The sequence below is a fragment of the Polyergus mexicanus genome, unplaced genomic scaffold (assembly GCF_030449975.1).
Source record: "Polyergus mexicanus isolate NDT 795.1 unplaced genomic scaffold, iyPolMexi1.0 SCAF_12, whole genome shotgun sequence".
Classification (NCBI taxonomy): domain Eukaryota; kingdom Metazoa; phylum Arthropoda; class Insecta; order Hymenoptera; family Formicidae; genus Polyergus; species Polyergus mexicanus.
Genome location: NW_027223332.1, coordinates 8515253 through 8541641, shown reverse-complemented (window position 1 = coordinate 8541641; position 26389 = coordinate 8515253). Strand labels below are relative to the sequence as shown.

The following is a 26389-nucleotide window of genomic DNA, read 5'->3' as shown; positions in this document are numbered from 1 at the left end:
GTAAAAAGTCATTTGCAACATATATTTTTTTAATTGTTACATGGAGAGTTAAAATATAATCAGATTTAGTCTTTGATGCTCGGGGGAAAGAAAAGAAATGTTACGAATTCTATTTCCGTGTTCATTGTTAAGACACACTTCCGGGTGTCCATTAAAGAGATTTATTCGTAAAGAAGTCAATTTTTTCAGCTCTCGGAAAAGGAAACGAAAAAGGGACGAATTGACTAATCTAATTTTACAGCAAGACATGACATTATACTTTAACAGCAGACACTATTCACAATGTGAAATTCTTAAGCGTTACAAATTTGATGTATGTTTTAACATAGGAAAGTAGTTACGAGAACTTTATACAACAAATGGAATTTTGTCGGTTTGAATATGGCGTTTAATTTGGAAAGGTATTTTCAAACATCTTGTTAGTTTTTTGGTTCCAGATGTCATATTTTTAAAAAAATCAACGATATTTGTCTAACGATTTATCTTGTAAAATCTGATAAAATCTGATTTATTTAATTTTTAATTCTATCATGATATTAGCTCATAAAAGAAATAAATATAATTAGATAAAGATATATATATATATATATATATATATATAATCACATATGATGATATGATGCTAGTTTATAATAATATAGATATACATTTTATATATAAATTATGTCGCATCTGTAAAAAAATTAGTAATTTATATCTTATAACCGTTCATTATTTTCGGCTAGTATGTAATTGAAAAAAAAATTAGAATCTAGAAATTATCGTGTTTTTCATGAATGCATGCGAGTATACTAAAAAACGGACATTTGATTTCTTATTTTGGCTTTTGTTTGAATGATGTAATTTTCTTCTCTTCCTTTTGTTCTTTCCCTTTTTTTCTGAATACCTGAATATCGTTGAATGCGGTAAAAGGCTCTCAAATGTTTTCAGTTTTCTTTAAACTTTTCTCGCGCGCTGCTTCTTTACTTCCTTACCTGATATAAACTATTAACCTTTAGTTTGCACTCTGCTCACAGTTCGAGAATTTCTTTTCACATTTTCTCATAAATGCCGCCATTTTTCATTGTCCTTTTCTTTACTCGTATTTTATTTTTTATTTTGTGCGAAACATTTGCGTCTTCCTACCGTTACCTTTTTTATTGTTATTTTTATAGATAATTCATGTTTCTTCGGTGCACGATGGACTCCGTTCTTAACTCAACACTTTATTCCTTCTTATTATGATTTTATAATTGCGTGTTTTCAGTAGTTTTTTTCTTATCATATATATATATATATATATATATATATATATATATATATATATATATATATATATATATTAGATTGCATTCATCATCATACTTTTTTATGATTTGTCCTTAAAGGGTTTTGTCCTAGGATAGTCATAAACGCTTCAGTCAATCTCTCTTGCCGAAAATTACTCTTAAGTAGATACTAAGAGTTTTATATCATACCAATAATATATAAATTATAGTAAGAATAGGTTGAAGTGTAAAAAGTCGAATTTATTAAGCGTTTGTAACAGTCCATTACAGACAATAAAATACATTATTATTATATATTATTATACTTGTACATATACTTGTTCGGTGCGGCACGTGCCTATTTATTATAGATTATAAGTTTAGATGTTATGGAGAACTTTATAGATTTGTTTTAATGTGATTATTTTATATATATAAGGTAATTTCTAATTTATGTTTGAAGATAATCTCTAAGAGATCAACGGAACATTCGCAAAACATTCCAACAATTTTGTCAGTAGATTGATTGATTTATTTCTTTGTACGCATGTCCAGTGCAATATTAAGATTCCATTTCAAAAATTACAATTTTTTTATTTGAAAAAATAGATAATTACATAACAAAAAATTCTTTTTTGAAATTAATAGAAAACAATAAGAATTAGAATAATAATAATATAATCTTAAAATTATCGCGCGCAAAATGATTAACAAAAATTATATGGTGATTAGTAATGATATATACAGTTCTTATAGGTTTCAATAAAATTTCAATAAAATTCAGTAAAATTTCTTAGTTTCAGATTCTCTTCTTCTATCATTATTTTTATATATGTAATCCACATTAATCTATATATAACTCATATTTTTGCTTGATTAATCTATGATTTTTAATTTCTTCTATTAATTTACGACTCGTAAGTTCAAGTCATCAAATATGCGAGAATAATAATCCCTTACGATAAACGTTAAAAAAAAAAAAAAAAAAAAAACTTGATTAAACTAAGATAATTCGATATCTCTCTCACGTTGTGCATAATGGAGAGTTATAGTTACGCGAGAGCCCGCGGACATTAATTGGCGGACATCTTCGTTGCCTCGCCGAGCCGGCTTTAATGATCAGCCTGTAAAAATGTTCCCTATTTTTATTTTTTTATGACGCCATAAACACTTCACCGCGCTGAAGGCGCGCGTAGAGTGCCCGCTGCAGTTTATTTATGCATTGCATGACGATATCTTTCGTAGCATTCCTATTATAATTAACTTGTTGATCAATTCAATTTATATATATATATATTGCAGATTTTTTCTAAAATCAGTCCTTTACAAAAAGCATAGGTTTTGTATAAAATATATAGATATATATACATATTTATATTTATATTTATATTTATATATGCATACGCATACATTTTCCATCTGATTAATGAACATAAAATGGGATAAGATTGCATCTGAGATAATTTTAACCTGGATGTTTTTAAATTTTTAAGCAATATTAAAAAAGTTTAATTACAATATACCATTTTACAAACTACAATATCATAGAGCAATGTAATGTTAGCAATTTAATTCTGTTCGTACTTGCTTTTTTTCTTAAAATTTCTCGCTCTTTTCGATTTATACACTCTATTTTTTTTTCGTCTACGAATAAGGAATACGCGTCGACTTTTCATAAGATCCAAAAATGTCGTTAGTTTATTTTCGCGTTGAATGCTCCCTGTTATGTCGAAAGAATAACTCGGAATTCCTAACAGAACATTTAGTTATACTGCAACGCGGGGCGGTCGTGAAGCGCAACCTCTCGATTATAGCACCTGCGGGAAGCGTGATGGCACATCAGAGCATCGCAATGTCTCATAACTTTACATAAAATTAGTACCTAAAAGCCCTTCGTCCTCGAGGGCCGCGAAAAGCTCTCGCACCGGCATTATAGCCGGTCAGAAGTTCAAACGTTTAATCGGCGAGCATAACATTAGATCCTAGAAGCGCGTAATAATATAATCGACAGATTATCTCAAGTATGATTCGAAACACGATGACTAATCAAATTAATAAAAATATTATATATGACTGTGTATTGGACAAAATTTTAAGAAACAAATACCTTTTTTTTGTAATCAATAAAGAAGGGCATTCATGAAAGTTTAAGATGTTGTCGTCATGTGTACATCACATTTTATACATATGCTTTTGTTGTTATAAAATGCACATATATTGCACTTAAATTATATCCGATGATTCGTATTAACTCACGTTTTTTTTTTAATATTTGCAAAATTGTGTTTGCTAAACTCGGTATATTTTGAAATTCGATACTGTCAAAGGATTAAATTTAAAAAATTATCCGCATGATTTATTTGATACTCATACTATATAATGTGTCACAATTGTCGCACAACACAGCGTATACGATATCTCGGTAAGTATACATTAGAGATATTAATTGCGATTGCATAATATTTACGACGATGCTTTAAATAGCATTCCCTGTCTTGTTCTTGCGACGAGTTCCGTGGAACGCATAGAAAGTTACTCATTAAGATTGTATATATATATGATTGTACTTTGGCTAATATATTGTTACTGTGTTATTATTCCCGAAGAGTTGATAGTTTTTTATGTTGATAATAGTTGAACGCATGAATACAGCGGTACGTATACATTACACAATATTTTGTTTCAATCACATTATAAAAAAAGAATATTGTATTTTGTTATTAAATTATTGTATCATTAATAACAATTTATCGGCGACAGAACACACGAGATATAATAATTAAGAGATATAATAATTAATATTGCCTTATTATTTATCGACGAAAAGTCAGAGAACCTCAGAGTAAAAATTTAGAATAGAACTTAAGATACAGCAATGGAAGATGATCAATATCTTTTTGTAATAAAATATTACAAATATTCGAGTTAGGTAGTATATTTGTATTATATAGTATATTTAGTTTAAGTGTATATCACACTCGGTTATTTTTTTAAATAATTTTTTAGAAATAATTCTAAAGTGTGAAATTCGTGCAGAGATTAACTTCATTCTTATAACATTAACGAAGAATGGTCTCTATAAGGAAAAACCCTAGGTGTCAAATCTTTTGTGGACCGCATGCGGACGCATGCTTACTGCACGATAATTCCAGACTTACGTAAGATATTTCATTGATGTTTTGCCGCCACACATTTCAGAAGAAGTATTCGGATACTCCTGCAGAGAATAAATTGCATTCGGATTTTACGACAGTCTCGTCCACAAGCACCGAAAAGAAAAAAAAAGAAAGTTTTTTTAATAAGACCTTGGATCAGTGTTGACACAGTTCACAATAAAATTCGTTCCACTTATTGTTAGATATATAATATTTGTATGTCACCAGTTCTGCGCTATAGATTGCTTTAAAAAGTGAATTCGAAGAAATCAGATATTTTGAAACTGAAATGTGCACAAACGAAAGAAAATGAAAGATTTTCTACTAATTATTTAGCAGTATTGTATAATTTAAGAAATTATTAAGGCTCTCAAAAATCACAAGTTTATTAAATAATCGCGACTTAGTAAGAGTCAGACGCAAATGGCAGCTTCACAGAAAAATAAGTTTTCCATGAAACTGACCATGCGCACAGGGTACAAAATTTACTTGATTCTAAACCAAGATTAAATTAATCTCAATTCGAGATTTATAATAACCCCTCTTTAATCTCTTGTCTCTGGAGAGACAAAGGTGAGAAAAACATAGCAACGAAGTCGCCGAATCGAGAACCGATTACTACCCCATTTTCTATTTAAATTTTTTTAAATTTTATTAAATCTTCTTGTTTCGTTATTTGTTAAATAATTATATTTACGCGGATACACAAAATAATTAAGCTTGACAAAAAAAAATGAATCGGAATAAAACGATTGGATTTTATGACAAAAAAATGAGTCGAATCAGATATTTATCGCGGATTAGATGTTTATTAATTTGAAGAATATTCTGAAGAATAGCTGGCAGAGTTGAATTATGAGTAACAAACATATTTCTATCTTACATAAAAATCTAAAGATGTTGCATAGGTATTAACTATACCTATCATGATTTATGATATTTCGTTGAGATCGGGTAGAAAAAATTTTAATCCGGCAAGCTTTTAATCCAGCAATCAAACCATTTTTGGTTTCGTACACCGTTCAAAACTTTATTCTGAACATTAGACTCCGCCTCTCGGAAAAGACATCCGACCATGTCCGAATTTCTTTTGTGTATCATGGAGGGGAAGACATTTTTGCAGCGTGGATTAGGCTCGAGAAATACGTGGTGGCCAATTGGAATATTTCTTGCCTTCTTTCATATTGCTAAAGCTCGGATAGGTGAGTTTCTCATAATGGCACGATATTCGAGCAGGTAACAGATCGTAGATGTAAGCAAAAGAATCCGAATAATGAAAAATGTTTTCACACAAAATATGTGTGAAGTAAATGTATGTATAAACGGAACATGTAAAGAATCCACGCACACGACTATTATTGAATATATCGAAACGTATTCTTCCAAATATGCATATATATATATATATATATATATATATATATATATATATATATACTTCTCGTATAAAAAGTATCAAGAGAGTTTTATGAATGCGAGTGCGTATTCCAAGTATGCATAGAGTTCAATCGGATAACTTCACAAGTGGGATTTTAACGATAACAGCGGAATTGTAAGCCTTGGATTTATTTGGTTTTATGTGAAGATTATACTTGAACTTTGAATGAAGTTAAAAAATTAATTTGAATTTTAAATAAAACAAGTTTTTTTCTTTATTACAGAATACGTCCAACTTTTTTGAAGTATTTTCACGAATCATTGTTTAAAAATCGTTGATTTAAATATGATTACATAAGACGCAAAATTGAATCAAGTTGTAAAGCTGTTCAAATACTTAAATCGAATTTGCACATTTTTTTTTTTAAAGATTGCATTTAAATTTTACATCAAAAAATTTCAGTATCGGTGAAAATAGTAATTTCAATGTAAAAAATAAAAGCAGAGAGATTTTGTTTAATATATTTTTACATAAATATGTTTTTAAAAATATTGCCGCAAAAACTTCAGAAGAAATTGTATTTCTTAAGTTTGTAATTAAGCAGATATAAAAAATTGAATAAAAAATCAATTATTCTTTTTCGCTTACCTTTTTTTCCATTTGGATACACTAGATATTCTCAATTTCTTTTATCTCCTTAATCACTTTTCCTAAACAGCTCCATTTTAATTTCTTCCGCACACACACAATATATCTTTTTCCTCCTAAAAAGATAGTAAAAAATGTATTAATATTTATATATATATTTACTACTACTATATACTATTTATATTTTTTTAGATATTAATATTATTATTATATCAATTATTCTATAATTATATATAATCAAATATTCTATCAAAAACTTAAACTAGAGAATGCCCAAAAATAGAACTAAAATAACAGCTATCGATAGCGCGTATGCGTATATTAAACCGAAAAGAATTATTATATATTATTATACCCAAATATTTCGATTCCGTGCTTTGGAATCCTCTTGAGTGGAATATATCCTATTTAAACTAATACGTAATATTCTAAATTATTGAAAGTCATAACGGATTATGTAAATGTAAAAAATGCGTAAATCAGAAGAGTCATCTATGCTGTTCATATAAATATATATATATATATATATATATATATATATATATATTGTGCGGAAAGATTTAATGATTATCACATCAAAAATGCCGGTATTAGCTGTTGTCAGAATTCTCTCTGGTTCTAAAGAAGGTATAAATGTAAATTTAATTTTATGCTTCAATTTAAGTAAAATTTTATAAATATCCGAAGCGTATGAAATTATTAGATTTATATATAGATGGAGGCAATTATATATTTTCAAGCTAAATGATAGTTTTAAAACTTGTTGAAGAAAATCACTTTTTTTAAATTTATACGTAGAATTATAGCACAATGTTTGTTTGTGTGTATGATATAACATATATACGTGCAGTGTAAGATAATTAAAGATAATTTATTACATGAATTTGATAGCATATTTACATAATTTAATATTATGTTCATTTATTATAAATGAGGCCATTACATATAAACAGACAATATTATATATATATGTGAATTTTTTTTTTTAATAGTAAAATAACATCATAAAAGTGGTTGATATATGCGAGCCCATTATACATATATGTTATATAAAATTTTAATTTTAACTAGATATAAGTGATAAAAAATTGTATAGTGTTTCGCTTAGACCTTAGACTATAAAATATTTCTGAAAGAGCTCAGTATATTATAGCCGATTAGAAATTATTTCACTATATTTGTGTGATACAAAATACATTCAATTTCTATTTACAATTGATGGTCAATATAGTTGATAAAAAGTGACGTAAATAAATATGTGTATAAAATTTCTGTAAAAGAGTAAACTTCTCTCTCTCCAATATATATAGATTAAATAATATATAGATTAAATTCATGCTAAATTTTTCATATTTTCTAAAGATATTTTTCGTTAAAAATATATAATTAGAGAACTATATATATAAACATGATAGAGATATATAATTCTAAACTTTTGCATCATTCTTTTCCTTTCTATTTGTTATGCACGCTTATTGCATATGTATATTTAGATACTTTTTAGGTATAATTGTTACGTATACTAATATTATTAGCAATTTTTTGTAGAAGTTGACCCTTTTTACTTTCTATTTTTTTTATATAGCTATCTCGTTTCGAGATATCACACAATTTTTAATATTTATTATATCAAATCTTTACTTTGTTAAAGAAACGAATCTGCTTGTGAGATGCATGAAATTATATAAATACAAATTATTTTTATCTCGTAAAGCATGGTGATTATTGCACTTGCTTGTGCATACTAAAAAAGTTTTAATGTTGTGCGCTAATGGTATGTTTTCTATATATCCTAATGATAATATTTATGAGTATTGAGAGACTTTATTCCGGAACAGTCTTCGTACTCGCTTCATCGTACACTACCTAACGGGAACCATTCAATGGTTTCGTTTGTCAAGTCGAGACATCCAAGTGGTAAACTTATACCACCGAGAAATTCATTCTCCTGCAATGTATCGTGATTCCATATCGTTGCTTCGAGTGTTCTCTCTCTAATCACATCTAGAGGCATTCTGTACTCCAACTAGAGTGCGATAAAAAAGATGTAACATCATTTAATTACCAAATGATTATTATTATATGTCTTCTTATTTGTTCATAGGACTTGTTAAATCTGATTTTACTACTTACCATCTCCATAAATGATGGATGACAGTTCTTTTTTACTACTTTCGTTTTCCGTTTCGTCGCTTTTGTAGGATCGGGTTTAAGATATACCTTTACGTATGTATTCGGTTCTTGAGCATTAGCGACTTTGGGGAGTCCTCGGGCATGACAAACCATGACGGACAAAGTACCACGAGTGTAATGAAGAGACAATTTGATCTGACCGCTCTGTACGTTATCTCTGATTCTCTTCTCGGCCCACCAATTTCCAACTATTGTATGAAAATGGCATTATCTATTATTATTGCCATTTCATAAATTATGAATTTCATTACAAGATTCAAGAAACATTCGCAATTGAAAATCGGCCAAGTGTTAGACGATAATTTTCATTAACTCCATTTTTTTACAGCTCTTCTATATGTGTAATCGCAAATCTTTATTTTTAAATATTATAATAATTGCAATATATTATGAGTGTGTTTTATATATATATATGCAAAAAATATATATATATATTTAAAAAATATTTTTATAATATACCAAATAATATACCTTTGACTTTACGTAAACGTATATCGGCATTCTGTTGATCTCGCAACAACGGATGAAAGAAAGTGTATACCAGATCGCTTTGGGAAATCTCGGGTGCCATTTTAAATAGACTTACAAGAAATTTCTCTATATCCGCTCGCCGTTTATCAGCTACTTGCTTAATATTAGAACGTCCCACGCTTATTCCACTTGGTAAACTGTGAGAATAATAGAAAGAGTCGAAGTTACTCTCTTGAAATGCTGATAAACGCGGGAATACTTTCGTTTTCGTAAACATCCTCATTCTCTTGAAAGATTATAATGTACATATTATCAGATATATGATATGTGTTCCGTAAATAAATAATATAATAAAAATCAAACAATATTAAGCAGTAGTGGCATTGTATGAAATCTTTATACTACAGTAAGATAATAAATTTAAATACTATTTTAATTTGCGTAATGGGAATGTTAGTTCTAATTAAGTCGTTTTTAACGATATTTGCGCTTAATTAATTTTCCGCTATGTTTGACAACTAATCTTGGAATGACTAAGACTGTTGTGATACGTCTGACTAATATCGGATAATCTAAAGATAAAGCATATCAAAAGGTGCGATATTATGCGCTGAGAATTTTCGCATTTAAGATATCTTCTTATATACGTTTTACGAACATTCTATGCGTCGTTTCTGTCTTGCCATATGATCTGTAATGGTTTGAAATTAATAATAACGGATGTGTGATTACAACATAACTCGATTTCTCGTGAAAATTTAGCACTCAATATCTATTCTCTTCAGCAAGCAAAGTGATCATAATTCCCTTGACAGTTTTGCATTGTAAGTATTTGGTAATAATTATTATTATACGTTATCTTATATAATAGTTATTATTAAACGTTATCTTGTATTATATCAGGAAAATTAATATTGCAAAACAGCAAAATGAGATAATAAATTAATTTTAGGACAGAGAAGTATATATAAAATTATATTTAATAAATATATCGTATTTTCATAGGAGATCCAGAATAATAAATTCTGGAAAAGATGGGCTTAAAATGGTTTCGAGCACGTCTATCGATGGAGAAAGAAGCGTCTAAAGTTCCAGTAATGACGGGTTTATATCGGAGAGTTTCACCCTTTGAATCGAATGTATTGGTGATGCGAAAAAATGAAGTCTCCTCTCTTTCAATCGCCAGTGAATCGACAGCAATTGCCAATAACGAAGAAGCGCAATATGACCGTTCGAAAGCAGACCTTGCGAGTCAATTATCATCATCGTCAATTATTGATTCGGAAGAAATATGGCATGATAACTATGTGATTGTACACACGGTGCCTTCTACATCCAAAGATTCAAACTTAAAAGAAGAATCGTTGTCACGAAATGAGGAATCGAATAAGATGAATAGAGAGCAAAATGATAGTTCAGATACAAAGAATCCCTCAAGTAATGAGCTAGTGATTTAATAAGAGAGAAATGTGTTATATGTTTAAAGACGTCTCTGTCTCATACATGAAAAATGGATATATTCGTCTCGAGTCTTCTATGATATTTTTATGTTATGTTTACTATCTTTATATATAATTTATGTATTCAAAATTAACATTAAAATTTAATTATATAAAGAATTAAATATATAATATATTATATGTTCATATATATATATATATATATATATATATATAGAAATAAAAAAAGTACTTTAATATATAACTAGATATGCAATATATACGATTGTGAGATAATCTTGTAATATTTGCATTAATCGTTATGAAAAGTAGAATAATAATGACAATGAGATAATCTTTACCTGGCTACTTTAGCAAGCGGAAAATGTATGCATAATTTTTGGTAGAATTCACAAAATTCCTTGTACGATCGGAATAGATACGTTGGATCCGGTTGTCCTTTTCGTTGTATTCGCAGAATATACATGTAATATTTTTCCGGATCGTATCGTTTTTGATATCCGTGAACCTGCACGCTTGTTAATTGACCTTCCTGTTGCATTCTACAATGATTGTACAAATATAAAACTTATGTTAATTGCATAAATAATTGTAAATAAATCAATTGACTGGTATCCACGAGAAAACAGAAGAGTCGTATTCTTCGATTTTTCGTGGTTGTAATCAATTATATAATATTAGATAGAAAAATATACTCACGTGTACGTGCGCGGAATAAAAGACAGCAATTCTCCTTCACTGTGATCTCCGGAGAACCTGAGCTGTGCCAGATTATGCAAGAAGAAGTTGAACTGCGTGAACCAGCTTTTCAATGAACTTTCTATCATTCGAGCGAAAGTCGCCGCTGCTTCGGGATTTGTTTGCCCGGGAAGCAGTGCCTTTTGCACATAACTTACCGCGTCCATAGTAACCCCAGGAATACCGGACGAAGTCATCTGCGAAGTGGTGTACTCATTCATTCTTGCTTTATTTAAATGATCTTTTATTTCGATATCGTGCAATTTTCGCGCTATAACATCTCGTTTATGTAGATGATCGAAAAGATTTTTCCGGGATATTAAATCATCCATTGTATGTGTGTGAATCTATCTCTGTTAAGATGATAACAAATGGCTCTCTCTATTCATCGGTTACGTTTACGATTTTTATGGAGATATTATGGTGACTTTATAACAATTTTTCTAATTTTTATTCACTTTTACTGGCACTTTACTCTCAATGTGATTGACTCAGACTGCTGCAGCATACGATATTTTGTAAGAGTGCGGGCGATAATGACCAATTAACAACATTGTGTATAGTTTAGTGCGATAGCGGTCCGCTTTCTGATAAAACATTACGGATAAAGTCCTTCCGTTGTGGCTTTATTGTTTTCAGAGCGGTGTCGAAGGCCATATAATTCGTAAATTCTTTAAAATGCATTCTATTTATTATGTATTATATATTTTATTACATAAAATGTGCTTGCATTTATAAGAATAATTAATTAATTAAAAAATTATATTAGCTAAGTACCAAAAAGAAGTATACATCCTTCTATAGAATAATTTAATTTTATGTTAAAGTGTATTCAATTTAATTGTAGAATTTAAATACTATTTTAACATAATTTTTCTGGATGAGAATTTGGCACATAGATGCTAGCATAAAATTAATTATTAATTATTTTGTTTAGAGTACAAATATTATATAAAACATACCAGTCCAAAAAGATGAAGAATCAGATTTCCATGTTTCCGCACTACATTAAAAGCTTGGCAGCACAAATCCACGAAATGGTGAAATTTCGCCGAGGGTTTATCGCCACCGTTTATAACATATACCATATCTGATGTTAGCACAAACGGCGTTCGGTCTCTAATTGAAAAAATATAACATACAAGATTACGCACATACTTTTCTCCGAAATTCGAATTAAAATAAAAATAAAACATGTATAGTAATAAAATTTGCATAATCAATGATAAATAAGCATAAGTTATATAATAAATTATCCTGTATATATGTATATTCTCTCTTTATTACCTCTTAAAGTTTCCAAACATTTGCGCATCGCCAAGGAATTTTCCAAAGTCAATATGAAACAAATGACCAGACGTTTTTAACATAATATTATCATTATGCCTATCACAAATTCCCAAGATATAAGTAGCGACGCTGTAACCGGCACAAGACGCGGTGAAATTTTCCACTGCTCTCTCGTATTCCAGCTCTGACGGATTATGCTTCGCTAGCCATTCTGCGATCGGTCGATCCTTAAACGGTCCGGTTAGCCCAAATTCAACTTGGATCTTCCGTAATGTTTCTGCATCCGTTACCATTTCTATCATTCCTCGTTTGTGACCAGTGGGTACGCAGGCAAAAGTGACAATTTTCAAATCGAGACCTTGCTTTAACCACAACTTGTCCATAATGCGTACCATTTGGAGAGTCAACATATCCTGCTGTAAATCATCGCCGACCTGGACAAAAAAAACATGACACATATATTCAATGAAAACGTGAATATAAAACAGTTTCACAATAGAATATTTCTATTAGATTAGTTAGAAAACACATACCTTGAAGATTGCCGGATTTATCACATTGTCGCAACTAATAAAGTTAATTTTCAATGGGAGAGTGAACGACGGAAAATAGGCGCACGTCTGTACGTTGATACCGAATACTAGTTTACTGGGAGACAATGGTAAACACGTGCCGTCATCCTCCATTAACTGGCAGTGTATATTTTGTAAACCAGTTTTAAGTGTCTCCATTCGTAATGATTCCTTTGTAACTTTGATATTTTCAGCTATTTCATATAGATTCTGTGCGACAAATTGCAAGTTAAGCCGTTTGATGTAAAACCGAGATATATATATGCATAATTAAAACATACTTTAACTAGCAATTGTTGGGTCAGGAAACTATTTCTCAGCGCATCTCCAATAACTGCCAGTAATGCTCTTAACATTAATTGCAATCTTCGTTGATAACGAGCACAACTGATGGCTTTGTCATCTTCTGCAGCAATTTCAGCAGAATTCTGAAGAAAAATAATATCATTTATTACAATAATTTCCATATGTAATAATGTAGTCCACATTAAACAACTCTACTCTTTTAATTTTATTGCTTGTATAAAAATAAGTATCTTTTTTTAATCTCTACAATTCATTTTTATTGCAATAAGAATATTTTGTTACTATTAATCCTTAATATAAAATGCACAAGCAATTTATAATGTTATCAACGCATCATCCAACCTGTACCTGGGGACTCTGTCCCGGCAACGCTTGAGTTAGCAACCAGTAAATGTGATGGGCCACCCTCGGTGAAAATAAGGCACGCTCTAACAAGAATCGAGTCAGAGGTGAAGCTTCGTACGTCTCGTGTTTCATTGCTTGTAGTAGTTGTGGCAAGTAATCGATAAGTTCGTCATTATTTAACTCGCGAATCCATCCAACTGCCATTTCTCTGACTTTCATATCTGGAAAACTGTGAAAAACAAGAAAAACGCGGTGTTCTACGAGATATTCTTTGTCTTTTTCAGGAATTCTATAATGAAGAAATAATTTTCATAAAAACATACCACGGTAAAAGTAATTGTAGAGCTTGTATCGGAGGCAGCGAGCTCCAAACTCTGAGCGAAGCGTGTAAATCCGGCAAGCACGCCCAATCCCAACTATGCGCGGCTAATAATACTTTAGGTAAAGCTTCAGGTTTGTCATGCAAATAATGTCTTTTTTCCCATAAAATTTCCCTTTCGTCAATGGGCGGTCTGAAAATAAGAATTGATTTTTACATTAGAGTTTAAGATTTTAGAGAAATTTTTCTTCACTTTATGATCATTATATTAGAATCATTAGAGCATACCTAGAAAATGTATCCTGCTGTGTAATATCTATCAATAGTTCTTGTGTATTTTGATCTAACGAATTAAAATCTAGTGATTCTACATCATAATCTCTCAACTCTGTGGGGAATAACACTCTTCCTCCATAATCAGGCAATTCTAAGCCTATAATGGGGTGAGTATCACCACGCGGATGAATTCCAGGCGCCGGTGCTGGACCTAATCTTTTGTCTGCGATGGCTGGCCAAAGGGACAGAAAAAAATTTCCTTGGCTCATAACACTAGAATTAAAAATAAAGATATATAAAAATATGCACAAGAAAACGTATATATAGTTGATATATCATCAAAGATAAAAAAGAATTTTGCGTGGAAAAGAATGGTAATTTATAGTACGCGTCATTTACCCGTCATAATCAAAGAATTGTATAGCACCCCATCCGAGTTCTTCCTTCTGCATTGAATTCTCCGCTGACGAATTTGATTCGTGCTCGGTTGGTTGTAAAGTACGGCCGTAAAGAACTAACACAAGTCTGGCTTCCCTTGGTACTTGACAAACGCTTATTCCACGAAATTCCAACCTAATATAAATTGTATGATTTTGATTCATTTTCATAAGCGTATTTCTTTTGGAAAATGAATATATCAAATGTGTTCCCATTCTTACCATGAATTAAATAAAATTCTTGGATAGAAATTCGTGCTGACCGTCATTGGTTCTGACAAGACTGGATTTCCTACCGGTCTGGTTCCATGAAAGATTTGAGCTGCTACTATATAATCGTCATGTTTCCATGTGGTTGGCAGTCTATGTAGAGCTCCGACGCGTACCAAAATAGTATCGATTACTTCCGATGAAATTAATGTATCTGTTAACACGAAATGATATATTATGATTTTAACATCAACATTTTTTAATGCAAAGTATCTTACATATTCTTCTTACTTGTCGGAAATTCTCCTTTGCTATTTAATTGAAAATCGACTCTGAATGCGTGACAGTATGTCTCGACGAGTTCTTGAACGGCATCGCGAATTTTATGACAATGCGAGGAAATTACATCGGGAAACTTTTTTCTCAAGGTAACCACAGCGTAATCGCCATCTTCATGTATGATTTCGGGCTTTTTACATTCTATATTGGCTGTGTGACATTGTGGTAAAAATTGGCAGCAAGCATTTACGAAATTGTCAATAGCCTCCGTGATCTCGAAAGTCTCGATGCTTCCCATTAAGGCACACACCGCTTTTACTGCTTGCACGATGCAGTGTGGTTGAAGTTGAGGTAATAAAACAGAACCCTGATTTGTGTTTACCAATTGTAATGCAGCATTCTCTACACGTTCCATTTCTTTCTCCACTGTCTCTACAATTGAAAAATATAATATTTAAGTAAATCATATCATAAATCATATCATATCATAAACAAGGAATTTATGTATACATATGTGATACCTAGTAAAATAATTAATGTATCATATGAAATAGGCTGCAAAGGTTCATTTGGTAAAATATCTTCTAATCTTAAATATTGATCGCAATTATCATCTTGTAACTGGAAAATAAAAATAGCACGATTAGTGTTTAAATAACTAAATGCTTAAATAAATATATACAATGCATGTGATACTGACTGTTCGAGCAATTGATTGTTTAATTTGTGCTCTGCTCATTATAGCTAATTCGATATCCTTTTCCAATTTAATGCATTGATGTATGTATTCATATTGTGCTAAGGTCGTATTAGGTGCAAAGTATTCAGCTAGACCCCATACTCTTAAACAATATTTTTCTACATTTACTGTATCCTCATCTTCTAAGGAACAGGCAACATTCAAGATAACGTGTTCAATGCTACAATTCACTGAAATATAATATTTAGATTAGAATGAGAAAAGATAGAAAAAGAAAAAAAATACAGTGTTACTGTAGAGATAGAAATCAGATATTGAATCGACAATGTAATGCAAAGAGGTATAAATCTTAATTTAAAACAGATTTTTTAAATTATTACTTACCATTGCAAGTAAAAGAAATAGATGGTGCGGGATCTTTATCATTATTGGCTAATTGTGGATGAACTACTAATTTTATACTTGTGCCATCCGGATATAAATTCTCCATTATTGGACTGACAACGTATCCAATATTTGTATTGGGGTCATTAAATGGAAACTCGCCTTAAATAATGTCAAATTAAATAAAATCGTGAATAACAAAAATGTGTATCGATTAAAATATAATATATAATGAAACATTCTACTAACTTCGTATAGACTTTATCATCTTATGAAATGCCTTCAAATCACAATCATGAAGAGATGATCTGGTTTTTATGACAGTTACATTTTCGTACAACCGCGTTTGACGTTTTTGCTAGAAATAATATTGAAGTGTAATTATGATTATTTATTTTATCAAAAATTTTAGACATAATTATTCCGAGACTTACTCGACGATCTAAAGAAGTTTTTCGCCTTTCTATGGTATTCCATGCGGACGAATTGCGAGGAGGCAGTGGAGGTGGTGCAGCTGGTGACATAGCCGGCGATTTTGCAGATTTTTCTACAGCAGCGTAAACTGGATCCGAGTTGACGCTTTCGTTTGTGCTGTACATATAATCAAATGGATCGAATGGATCGTATACACTGCCACTAACTTGTGATTGCAAATCTGTAAAAAGATTGATTTACAGTAGTAACAAAAAATCTTTGCTTTGTTTACAAGAAATATTTTCAGATATATATTTAAAATTTTGTCTTATACTATAACACCAATAATTTACAGTAGAATTTCTATTATCTGAACAGTATCATCCAGGAAACAAGAATAAACATATAATATTACAACAGAAATATGTTTAGGTGTAAAGAAATTTAATATAATAAATCACATAAAAAAAAAAGGAAAGAAAACACTATTCATTGTAGAAATAGAGATCAGATATTGAATCGACAAATAGTTTGCAATATGAAAAAAAAAAAGAAAATTGTGAAATTATAAACTATATTGAAAGTTCATCAGCGCCTGAACTTCTTAATCACAACTAATTTGAATAACAGAGATTTTACTGTGCCAATAGAAAATATGAAATTATATAATTTACCGTCTCTATATTCTTGCACAGAATCATTTCCATTGTCTGTTTTAATAAGTAATGGATCGAATGCTTCCAATACGCTAACTCGCACATTTGTTTTGTCCTCTGTTTGCTCAAAATTATTCAAATCTATAAGATTGCTATTTGGTTTCTTCTCTATCACTTTTAACACGTTCAATTGTTCATCATCCATACAGAATGCCGGTCTTGACGGGGCACACATAGCAGGTGCAACGGTTGGTCTATAATTTGTAGGCAATGGAGGAATCTAAAAGAGAAATATACAACTTTTGACATTCTGTTTGATCGTTCTGTCATGTATCAATGAGCATCCCTCGCTTGAAAAAGCTAGCAATACAGGTATATATATATATATATATATATATATATATATATATATATATATATATATATATATATGACGTAAATATTTTTGCATTCACTAGAAAAGAGGCAAAACGCGCGTGAAAACCTATTTGATTAATTGTACATTATGTACATATTATGTTATATTTGTGATTTTGTGTGAAGAGATAAATTAAAATAGATTACTCTAATAATACTATAAAAGAAAAAGAGAATAGTATAAGCATCTCTCAAATCTTCAGATATGAGATACCTGTTTGAAGAAAAGATGCTTAAAGATAATAAACTTCCATGCAGGCTGTAAGAAAGACTGCATTTTAACAAACTGCTTTGTATTAATCTACATTTAAATAAGTCATATTAATTAAAAAAAACAAGGAAGAAAAAATACTTTGTAGATTGGGAATGTTCATTTCAGAGAACACAAAGCGGATTCTATATAAATCTTTACTACCTGCGGTGCAATATCAGGTACATTGTTGCTAACACTATTAGCTCTTGACATGATGGGACTAATTCCCGGTGTCCCTGGCGTACATGGTGCTGTGGAAGATCGCGGACCTGGAGAAAGAGAATGATATCTAAAATCTCTCGAATGATACGCGCCAACTGAGCTATTACTTCGAGACACTCTCGATTGTTTCTTCAATAATGTCGGATGTGTATCCCAGTTCGGTTCTATTGGTGCTTTTCTGCAACAAAAAGTTTTTAATAGCTTCTACGTTTTATACAAGGACATAAAACTGTTGTTGTTGCAACTAAAAAAAAAAAAAAAAAAAATTAATGTCAAATATTATTGCAAGTGTATAAATTACTCAATTAATAGTTCATTATATTTTTATGAGAATCGCCTGATTTATTTTAATATATAAATTTAATATATAGAAATAATAACATTATACATAAATAATATATATATATATGATACCAAGTTTTATATAAAAAATTATCTCATTAAATATACAAATATATTTTATGTATTATAATAAAAATATTACGGAGGTGGGGGAGGTGGTGCTGAGCAATATTCAGCTAGATTATCCTGTTTCACGGGGCTTGTAAAATTGATTAAGTCATTAGAAGAACCCTGACTTGCAACAGCGGCTGTTGAATTTCTCCTACATGGTATTGGAGGCGGTGGTGCTAATATTACAGTATTCTTTTGATTTGTATTAATGGATCCGGGTCTTGGTCGACTTCTGCATTGGGAACTGTTAAATATTAAATGTTAGATTATTTAATCATTCTGATTCAGAATGAAGTAAAACTTTTAGAGATAAAAGAGATTAAAATATCATAAATCAAATAAACACATTATTAAGCATAATTAAATTTATATAATATTAAAAGAATATAAAAAAATCTCCTTACCCTTCTCCCTGCGAACTGTCTGTCTCTGACGTTGCGCTATTCGTATTACACACATTGTTCTGTGTAAAGCATTTAGATTGCTCCACATTACTAAATTCCGAGCGTAACTTTTCCAATCTAAATTTCTCTAAAGCCAAGCTTTCCAAACTGAGGGCTTGGGCACGTTCCAGATCTTCTTGAAATTGTCTTTCATGATCAATCACCGCAGTCCTTTGATTGTAGGTGTTTCTACTGTAGTGTGACATCTAGAATCTCAGAGAAAAAAAGACCATCTTTAATACGTATCGTTGACAGTTATATCGTTTAATCGTTGACAGATCACATTTTGAGATAAATTGCAGGATATGCGATGCGCATACACGGATGTACACTCGATATCCGAATAAAAAGCAACAAAGCACAATGCAAATCATTCTAACCTACATTAAACAAAGATACGATAATATACAACAATTATCCAGACTTCTGCTTATTTTAACGAGGTGGACGATCGCTCCGATCTCCAGGAGAACGTGTCCCGGGAGATCATCTATCGATTATCGTGCATTTCTCAATCTCGTTGCTCCAGTCTATATAAACATCATCTCGCGGATATATCTTTCTTCTCTCTCTCTCTCTCCTCTCTCTCGGACGGGCAGAACAGATTTCTGGGGATTCGCGTAAACGCTGGTGACGACATGTACGCTACTGGTCCGCCAGTAATGTATATAATATTAACGCGATAAGAATGGGAGAAGCGCGCGTTTAAAAGGCCGAGTTATCGCTGTCGCGACCGGAAGAGACTCTTAGCTCACCGTGGCATTATTCCTGAAGAAGCGTCTCTCGTTGACAGGTGCTTCTCACAAGCGTCCCTTCTCTCTCTTTCTGTAAGATCGTCCTCGTCTAGCGCTCCTTTTCCATTTTGCGGGAGGATAATCGTGAATAGCTGATTTCAATCTTCACCGAAATATTTTAATATGGGTTTTAGGAGCCGCGAGCCGCGAGTGCACTGACTCGCGAATACTGTTATTACGATCGGTCAACGCACGGATTTGCGACGAGTAAACAGTCGGAGGAACTGAGGACGGCACTGAGGAGAATATAGTGGTGGTGAGTGGTTGTTAACTCTTCCGTTGTGTGTTGTGTAGTGCCTTTAACAAGGGAAGCGCGCAGTCGCTACGTGCCGCGCGCTCCGATCAGCTGACGACAACGGAGCCTTATTTGATTACGGCCGATTCAATTTATAGTGTGCGTAGGATCGCGGAGTAACGTCCGCTCTCCTTCGACGCGCACATATCACCGATAGGGTCCTTTCGTTTATACATACGTATGTATATATATATAAACATAGCGACGCGTCGACTGCTATATTTATACTTACAAGAGCTGTTTGTTTATATCATCAGTTGATTCATGAAGTTTTATTGTTTTTAAGTTTTGACTGAGCTTTTTTATCTTCTCCGTTTCGAAAGAATAAACATGTGCGATAAAGAAGTTTATAATAGCAAAGTATTGTATATTAAAGAGCAAAATAAACGCGTATAACTTATTTGCATGTTACGTTATATAAGAGATAAACAAATAAAAGAAATATAAACAAATTTTATTTATTATCTTATTATTTATCTTATTATTTATTTTATTATAATTTATATATATATATAAAAGAGCAGCTTTTACACACATTTATTATTCTTTCAATTAAAGTAATTTTTCACATACATCACATTATTATTTATGCGCGTGCATAAATCCCTAAAAGCGATTATTAAAGTTATAACTAAATTGATATAATAGATTCCAGTGTAAACAAACTACAATAGAAAAATATAAGCTCTTAATTAATTTAATTCTTTTTTTAAGACGCTTCTAATTCTGCGGTGTAATTTTAATTAAGCAACTTATATACAAAACAACACAGGCGAAGAAACAAGAGCTGATGTTCTATCTTTGCCGCCAATTAAATACGTATATTATTAAATATGATATATTTGTAATTGCGATCACACGTGTACATTTAATGTTTAATCATATTAAAACATTTTTTTTTTTTTTTTTTAATAGGAATCTCTACACAAATCTAGGAGGATGGAGTGATGGCAAGCCAAAATCCCTTCTCGCTCGTGGTCACGAGACTCCGTCTGCTAAATTTTATCGGCACAATCGATCTTTCGCATATTTCGACTCGATGATTCTTGAGGAACGATATTATCCCCATCTTGATTTGCAGCAACGCGAATCGCATTCCTGCAAAGTTGCAAAATCATCAGATTACGTGGTCTCAGCGATTACGACGTATCAGTTACTTAATGACGACTGATTTAATAACGGTTTCGAGATAAGCTTATCAAATTATAACGTTTTTTTTTTTTTTTTTTTTTTGTAGAAAGTATAATATATTATTACAATTGTTATCCTCCATAATCGCATAAATTTGCACGCTTGAAAGCAACTTTGCATCTTGCTTTTGAAAATAAATAATTGTTAAACAAATTATCGAATAAGTTCCGCATATATTTTGCAATTTTCAAAAATATGTTTTCTTGTTTGTGTTAATTATTGTATATAATTTTTTATTTGTCAATTATTGTAATTAAGTTAATTAAATTGAATATTAAGTTAATTGAATTAATGATTAGTTGAAAATATGAGTTAAATGTTAGTTAAACTATGCGAAATAATTCAGTATTGTTTTGCTTTTGGAAATGATAAAGATAAATTACGGCAAACAAAGATAAGCTAAAGAAAATCTATGAATCGATAAGCGCGAGACATGGCATTTGAAAATTCTACAAATATGATTTCTTATCGACCCGACAAATCATTCTGTCACTGTTTTCGAGCGTCGACTATAATCAGGCTTCTTTTGGTTCATACGAGCGAAATAACGCGTGACGTAACAACATTGAGTCAGCAGATTATAAATTCCGGATAAGCTGTCTGCTTAATTCATCCTATTACCATTTATAATCATTCTACGGAAAAATTTAAATTGAATGAACTCCGTTGTATGAAAATTGCTTAGACGCATTTGTTCGTTTTTATTTACGACGGTCCAAATTTATACGTTCGCTGACAATTTGCTATATCGTTTTTATTTTTAAGAGAAGAAATAAAAAATAGAAAAATAGAAATTCACACACAAATGCAACAGCACAAAGTGTATCAAAAGTTGAATATACATAGAACATTTTTGGAAAATTCGGATTTTTTTTTTTTTACATAAATACAGTTAAAAAATTCAATTTAATATATTGCAATAAAAAGAAAGTGTGACAGAAAGAATAAATAAATAAAAATCGATACCTATGCAATTTCGTGGCCCTTCTCCAAATGGAAGATAGGTGTAAGGGTGTCTCGCGCGTTTATTCTCTTCCGTAAATCTCTCAGGATTGAATTTTGTCGGATCGGGATAATAATTTGGATCATGATGAAAGCCGTAAATCGGTATAATCACCCGCATATCGGCTGGCAGTCTCACTTTGCTATTCGGTATCTGATAATTATACTCGCACTTCCGAGATATCAGTGGGGCTGGCGGATATTTTCTGAGAGTTTCTATACATACATTTTTTTATGCTTGTAATAACTATTTTATCCAATTTTTTTTATTGCTATAATTTTTATGGTGAATGTATTTGGATTTGAATTTTATTACTAGTAATCAAAATTTGTGTTTCGTCGTAAATGTAAATTAAATCTTTTTGATAATAATAAACAACAAAATAAAAACTCAAGAAAAGTAATAAAAAATTCTTTATGGTTTTTTTTTTATACTCAATATGATTTTGGCCTCAGAAATAAGTATGTTACAACTTTGAGGAAATTGAGATTAACGTTATAAAAAGAATTAGATTAACGTAATTTATCATTTATAAAACTTTATCTTTTTTAAAAATTTAAAATTAAAATAGTCTTTCTTTAATCGCAAACTTCTCATAATTGTAGTGTGATGATACATGGTGTAATATATATATGATATATGATTTATCGTTGAATTGTTTTGTATTACAGTGCGTACCTAATATTACCATATCGAGATACTTCATCTCTTGTAAAGCGTCATAAGTTAATTTATTATCTCGCGCTTCTATGGCATCGTGTATCTCTCGTCTAGTTCTTTCTTGAATTTCCTGATTCAAAGCTAATTCGTGGAGACAGAACGCGATCGTGTTCGAGGAGGTTTCGTAGCCGGCAGCGAAGAAGCCGAAAGCTTGCGCCGCAATAGCATTGTCGTCTAATTCTATAAAAATAACAGTTTATTTTTAGCCTGTGCGAATAAAGAACACTATGCTTTCTCTCTCTTACATTCTGGTTCAATTTACCAATTTCCTCCGTCGCTTGAGCGTCCTCGTTGTTACAGACTTGCGCGCCGGTTTCGTTCTCCAAAACGCCCTTGTTCTTCAGCTCGACCAGCAGGTCCATGAAATCGTGTCTTCGCGCGCCAGTTTCCTCTCTCTGTTTGATCATCTGCGACACGACGTCCTTGAAGAATCTGGTGACGCTCGGATCGATGACCTGCACGCCCAGCAGCCTGTACAACCTCGGCATGGCAGTTCGCAGCATCCTCCAGAGAGTCGCCTTGTAACTCGGCTTCGAGAGCCTCTTCGCCGCCCGATGAAACTCGGACTCCTCGTCGGTGAGGGCGTTTATCTGTATGCCAAAAGCGCAGCTGCCGATGACGTCAATGATGAATTTCGCCGCGAGTTCCCGCACCTCGATCGTACTACGATCCGCGTGGCAACTCGCGTCGATGAGCCTCTGCAGCTCCTCGCAGCATTCCACCAATAGGTAGAACATCCGTTTCAATTTTCCCGACGAGAACGCGGGCGTCAATTTCGATCTGAGGCCTTTCCATTTGCGCCCTTCGAGGTTGAACAGGTGGCCGGAGAGCGGATCCTGATTAAAACGGGATTAAAAATTTGACGTCGAAATTTTTCATGCGTTATTATTTATAAATATTCAATTAATTAGACAAGCTCGAAAAATCATCTATTTTTCATTTGAAAAAAAAAAGAAAAAATAGAGTTACGCGTCGGTACCTGAGCGTTATTGATTGGTATTCCGCGATTCGTGAAGCAGGCAAAATCCTTGACGAATACACTTTTCACCAGATCGGGATCGCGTAAGATCAATACAGGCGATCTTACGCGAAACGCGCCGAAGAACCTTTCATCCTTGAACCATTGGTACATCTCTTTGACACCTTCCGGTTGTGACTTTCGGAATAAGAGCAGAGGACCGAAGTTTCCGACGAGCACGGTTGGCTTCTTGAATGGTACACCGCGACATTGCCAAAAATCAAAAGTCGCCCTAAGATAAAAGTACAGACTACCCAGAAGAAGTCCGATAAGCAAGAAGGGATCTAGTAACACCGTTACAATACCAAGCATTTTCAACTTCTTTTTGATGCACAGTTTTCAAAAAAAATACCTTTTCTGTAAAAACATAATTTCTAATTTATATAAACATAATTTCTAATTTATAATATAAATAATAATTTATGTATCTTTTTATCTCATATAAAAGAAATATAATTGATGATTTTATACATGAGCGGATTTATATTAATTTAATTGTTAGACTGAATTGTTTGCATCGAATATCGATTCAATGCCATCGATTCATTGTCGTAGCATAATACAGTTGCGATTGTTTGATCGCGTCGAGGTCTATTTTTAAATTTGTCTTACGAACATACACAGTCTTAGCCGCACAAAGGAGCACTCAGAAAGGATGATGTTCATGTTTGCACCGATTATATGTGAGCTCAAATACATATACAAACCATTCGCACCTCGCACAGCTGTTTAACGTAGTTCACTTCTTAACAACTTGCTGTTTGAACAGCACTGTCTCAATTTCTCGCCATTTAAAACACTTTCTGTCATACAATCACGATTTAATTTTTATTGTATTTTCAAAAATATTGCACATACATAAAAGTTGTAGAAATATATTTTATATATTTCTGAGAATTTTATGAACAGAGAAATGCGGTAGAAAAAGATAATTTCTGGATGTAATTATTTATTTTTTAAGAATTTTATTGCATCTTTTTATCTTTTGATTTGTATTTTATGTTTTCTGTTTTATTTTTGCTTTTTGTTTTTGTTTTTAATTCTATTCTTGATTTTATAAAATCTGCCTCTTTTCTCTCTGAGTTTTATAAAAATTATAAATTTTTTGTTTAAGATTACAAGATATTCTTACATTTTTATTTTGCATCAATGTTAGCATGCGATAATAGCAAGAAGCTTAAGTAATTGAAACAAAAGACACGGAGAGATATGTAATTAATTTATTAAAAGTTTTGATATATTATTAATTCTGTGACACATATATATATATATATATATATATATTAGATTTTTGTGTATTTTCATATATTGCAGCGCGAATGTTTTGCATATTTAGATAAACAACTCTAACTTTCACTTTGTTTGCTGTCACGCTATAAATCATTGATCGATGCACTCAGTTTTTTTTTTTTTTTTTTCACTGAAGAACTGCACGCTCATCCTCGCTCGCTGATCGACTACTTTCCGGAGCCGCGAACTTGACAGTTCAACAAATCACTTCGACTCATTCGATTTGACATAAAAGGACACAGAAACGTCGTCACACTAAGAAATATTTCGCGGTTTTTTGTTTTGCATTCCTGCGTCTCTCGATTTTCCAGCGGCGAATGCACAATCGTCGTACTATCGAAGCAAGTAGAAGCGGATTTGGTGGGAGGAACAGGCGCGTGAAGATAAGAAAAAGAATATAAACAATGTTGTGTGCATATTCAATACACGCACGTATGTTCTGCGTTGCGTCTATCGTTTTCGCCGACCTCCCACCAACTAAAAGCTATCAATACGAACGCCACGCATTTATAGAGAGACCTTGCTCGTTCTCGGCGTCGGCCATAAAGATCGGAGGAATTCATAGCCGATGATATCTCCTCCGCGGAAAGAGATTTTTGTGCCTTTTTCCTCTCTTCCATTTGGAATTATTAATTTCACATGTTAAGAGATAGACCCCATTCTCTCTCGCGCGACCTCGAAATAATTTTTTCGTTTCGCATGAATAATTGTATAAATGAATGTAAAGCGAGTGATCTTTTGACAGACAAGATAGAAATGGAAGCGAATTTTTATTTCTGGATTATATCAAGCGTGGATGCATATTAAGGATA

The 26389-nt window shown here is 31.8% G+C and overlaps 2 protein-coding genes and 1 long non-coding RNA gene across 16 annotated transcripts; 1 reads left to right on the top strand and 2 right to left on the bottom strand.

The window, feature by feature from the left end:
• Positions 1-7346: 7346 nt before the first annotated feature.
• On the bottom strand, positions 7347-20490 carry Pi3k68d (phosphatidylinositol-4-phosphate 3-kinase catalytic subunit Pi3K68D). Of its 10 annotated transcripts, none has more exons than XM_070305233.1 (27): positions 20022-20490; positions 19228-19874; positions 18855-19067; positions 18478-18548; positions 18311-18417; positions 18110-18154; positions 17497-17758; positions 16843-17063; positions 16658-16766; positions 16409-16570; positions 16025-16254; positions 15846-15945; positions 15337-15756; positions 15058-15259; positions 14798-14971; positions 14411-14671; positions 14127-14315; positions 13801-14032; positions 13434-13580; positions 13114-13362; positions 12578-13014; positions 12253-12409; positions 11252-11487; positions 10894-11094; positions 9093-9289; positions 8562-8809; positions 7347-8454 (listed from the first exon to the last, which is right to left on the bottom strand). In XM_070305233.1, exons 2-27 carry the CDS (start codon positions 19470-19472, stop codon positions 8281-8283), a joined length of 5289 nt encoding a protein of 1762 aa, XP_070161334.1. In that variant the 5' UTR covers positions 19473-19874; positions 20022-20490; the 3' UTR covers positions 7347-8280. The 10 variants fall into 10 exon arrangements, with proteins under 10 accessions (XP_070161334.1, XP_070161326.1, XP_070161328.1 ...); XM_070305225.1 differs by having other exon boundaries at positions 18311-18548; positions 19228-19479; positions 19647-19874; XM_070305227.1 differs by having other exon boundaries at positions 18311-18548; positions 19228-19472; positions 19647-19874.
• LOC138938328 (uncharacterized) lies at positions 19734-24757 on the top strand. 2 transcript variants are annotated; one of them, XR_011447684.1, is made up of 3 exons: positions 19735-20093; positions 20195-20533; positions 21271-24757. It is a non-coding gene; the product is annotated as an uncharacterized lncRNA (long non-coding RNA). The 2 variants fall into 2 exon arrangements; XR_011447683.1 differs by having other exon boundaries at positions 19734-20533.
• On the bottom strand, positions 20972-26042 carry LOC138938327 (probable cytochrome P450 6a13). Of its 4 annotated transcripts, none has more exons than XM_070305235.1 (6): positions 25639-26042; positions 24249-25090; positions 23532-24105; positions 23228-23449; positions 22513-22764; positions 20977-21453 (listed from the first exon to the last, which is right to left on the bottom strand). In XM_070305235.1, exons 2-6 carry the CDS (start codon positions 24597-24599, stop codon positions 21287-21289), a joined length of 1566 nt encoding a protein of 521 aa, XP_070161336.1. In that variant the 5' UTR covers positions 24600-25090; positions 25639-26042; the 3' UTR covers positions 20977-21286. The 4 variants fall into 4 exon arrangements, with proteins under 4 accessions (XP_070161339.1, XP_070161336.1, XP_070161337.1 ...); XM_070305236.1 differs by lacking the exon at positions 25639-26042 and having other exon boundaries at positions 24249-24644; positions 24908-25296; XM_070305237.1 differs by lacking the exon at positions 25639-26042 and having other exon boundaries at positions 24249-24644; positions 24995-25296.
• Positions 26043-26389: the final 347 nt, after the last annotated feature.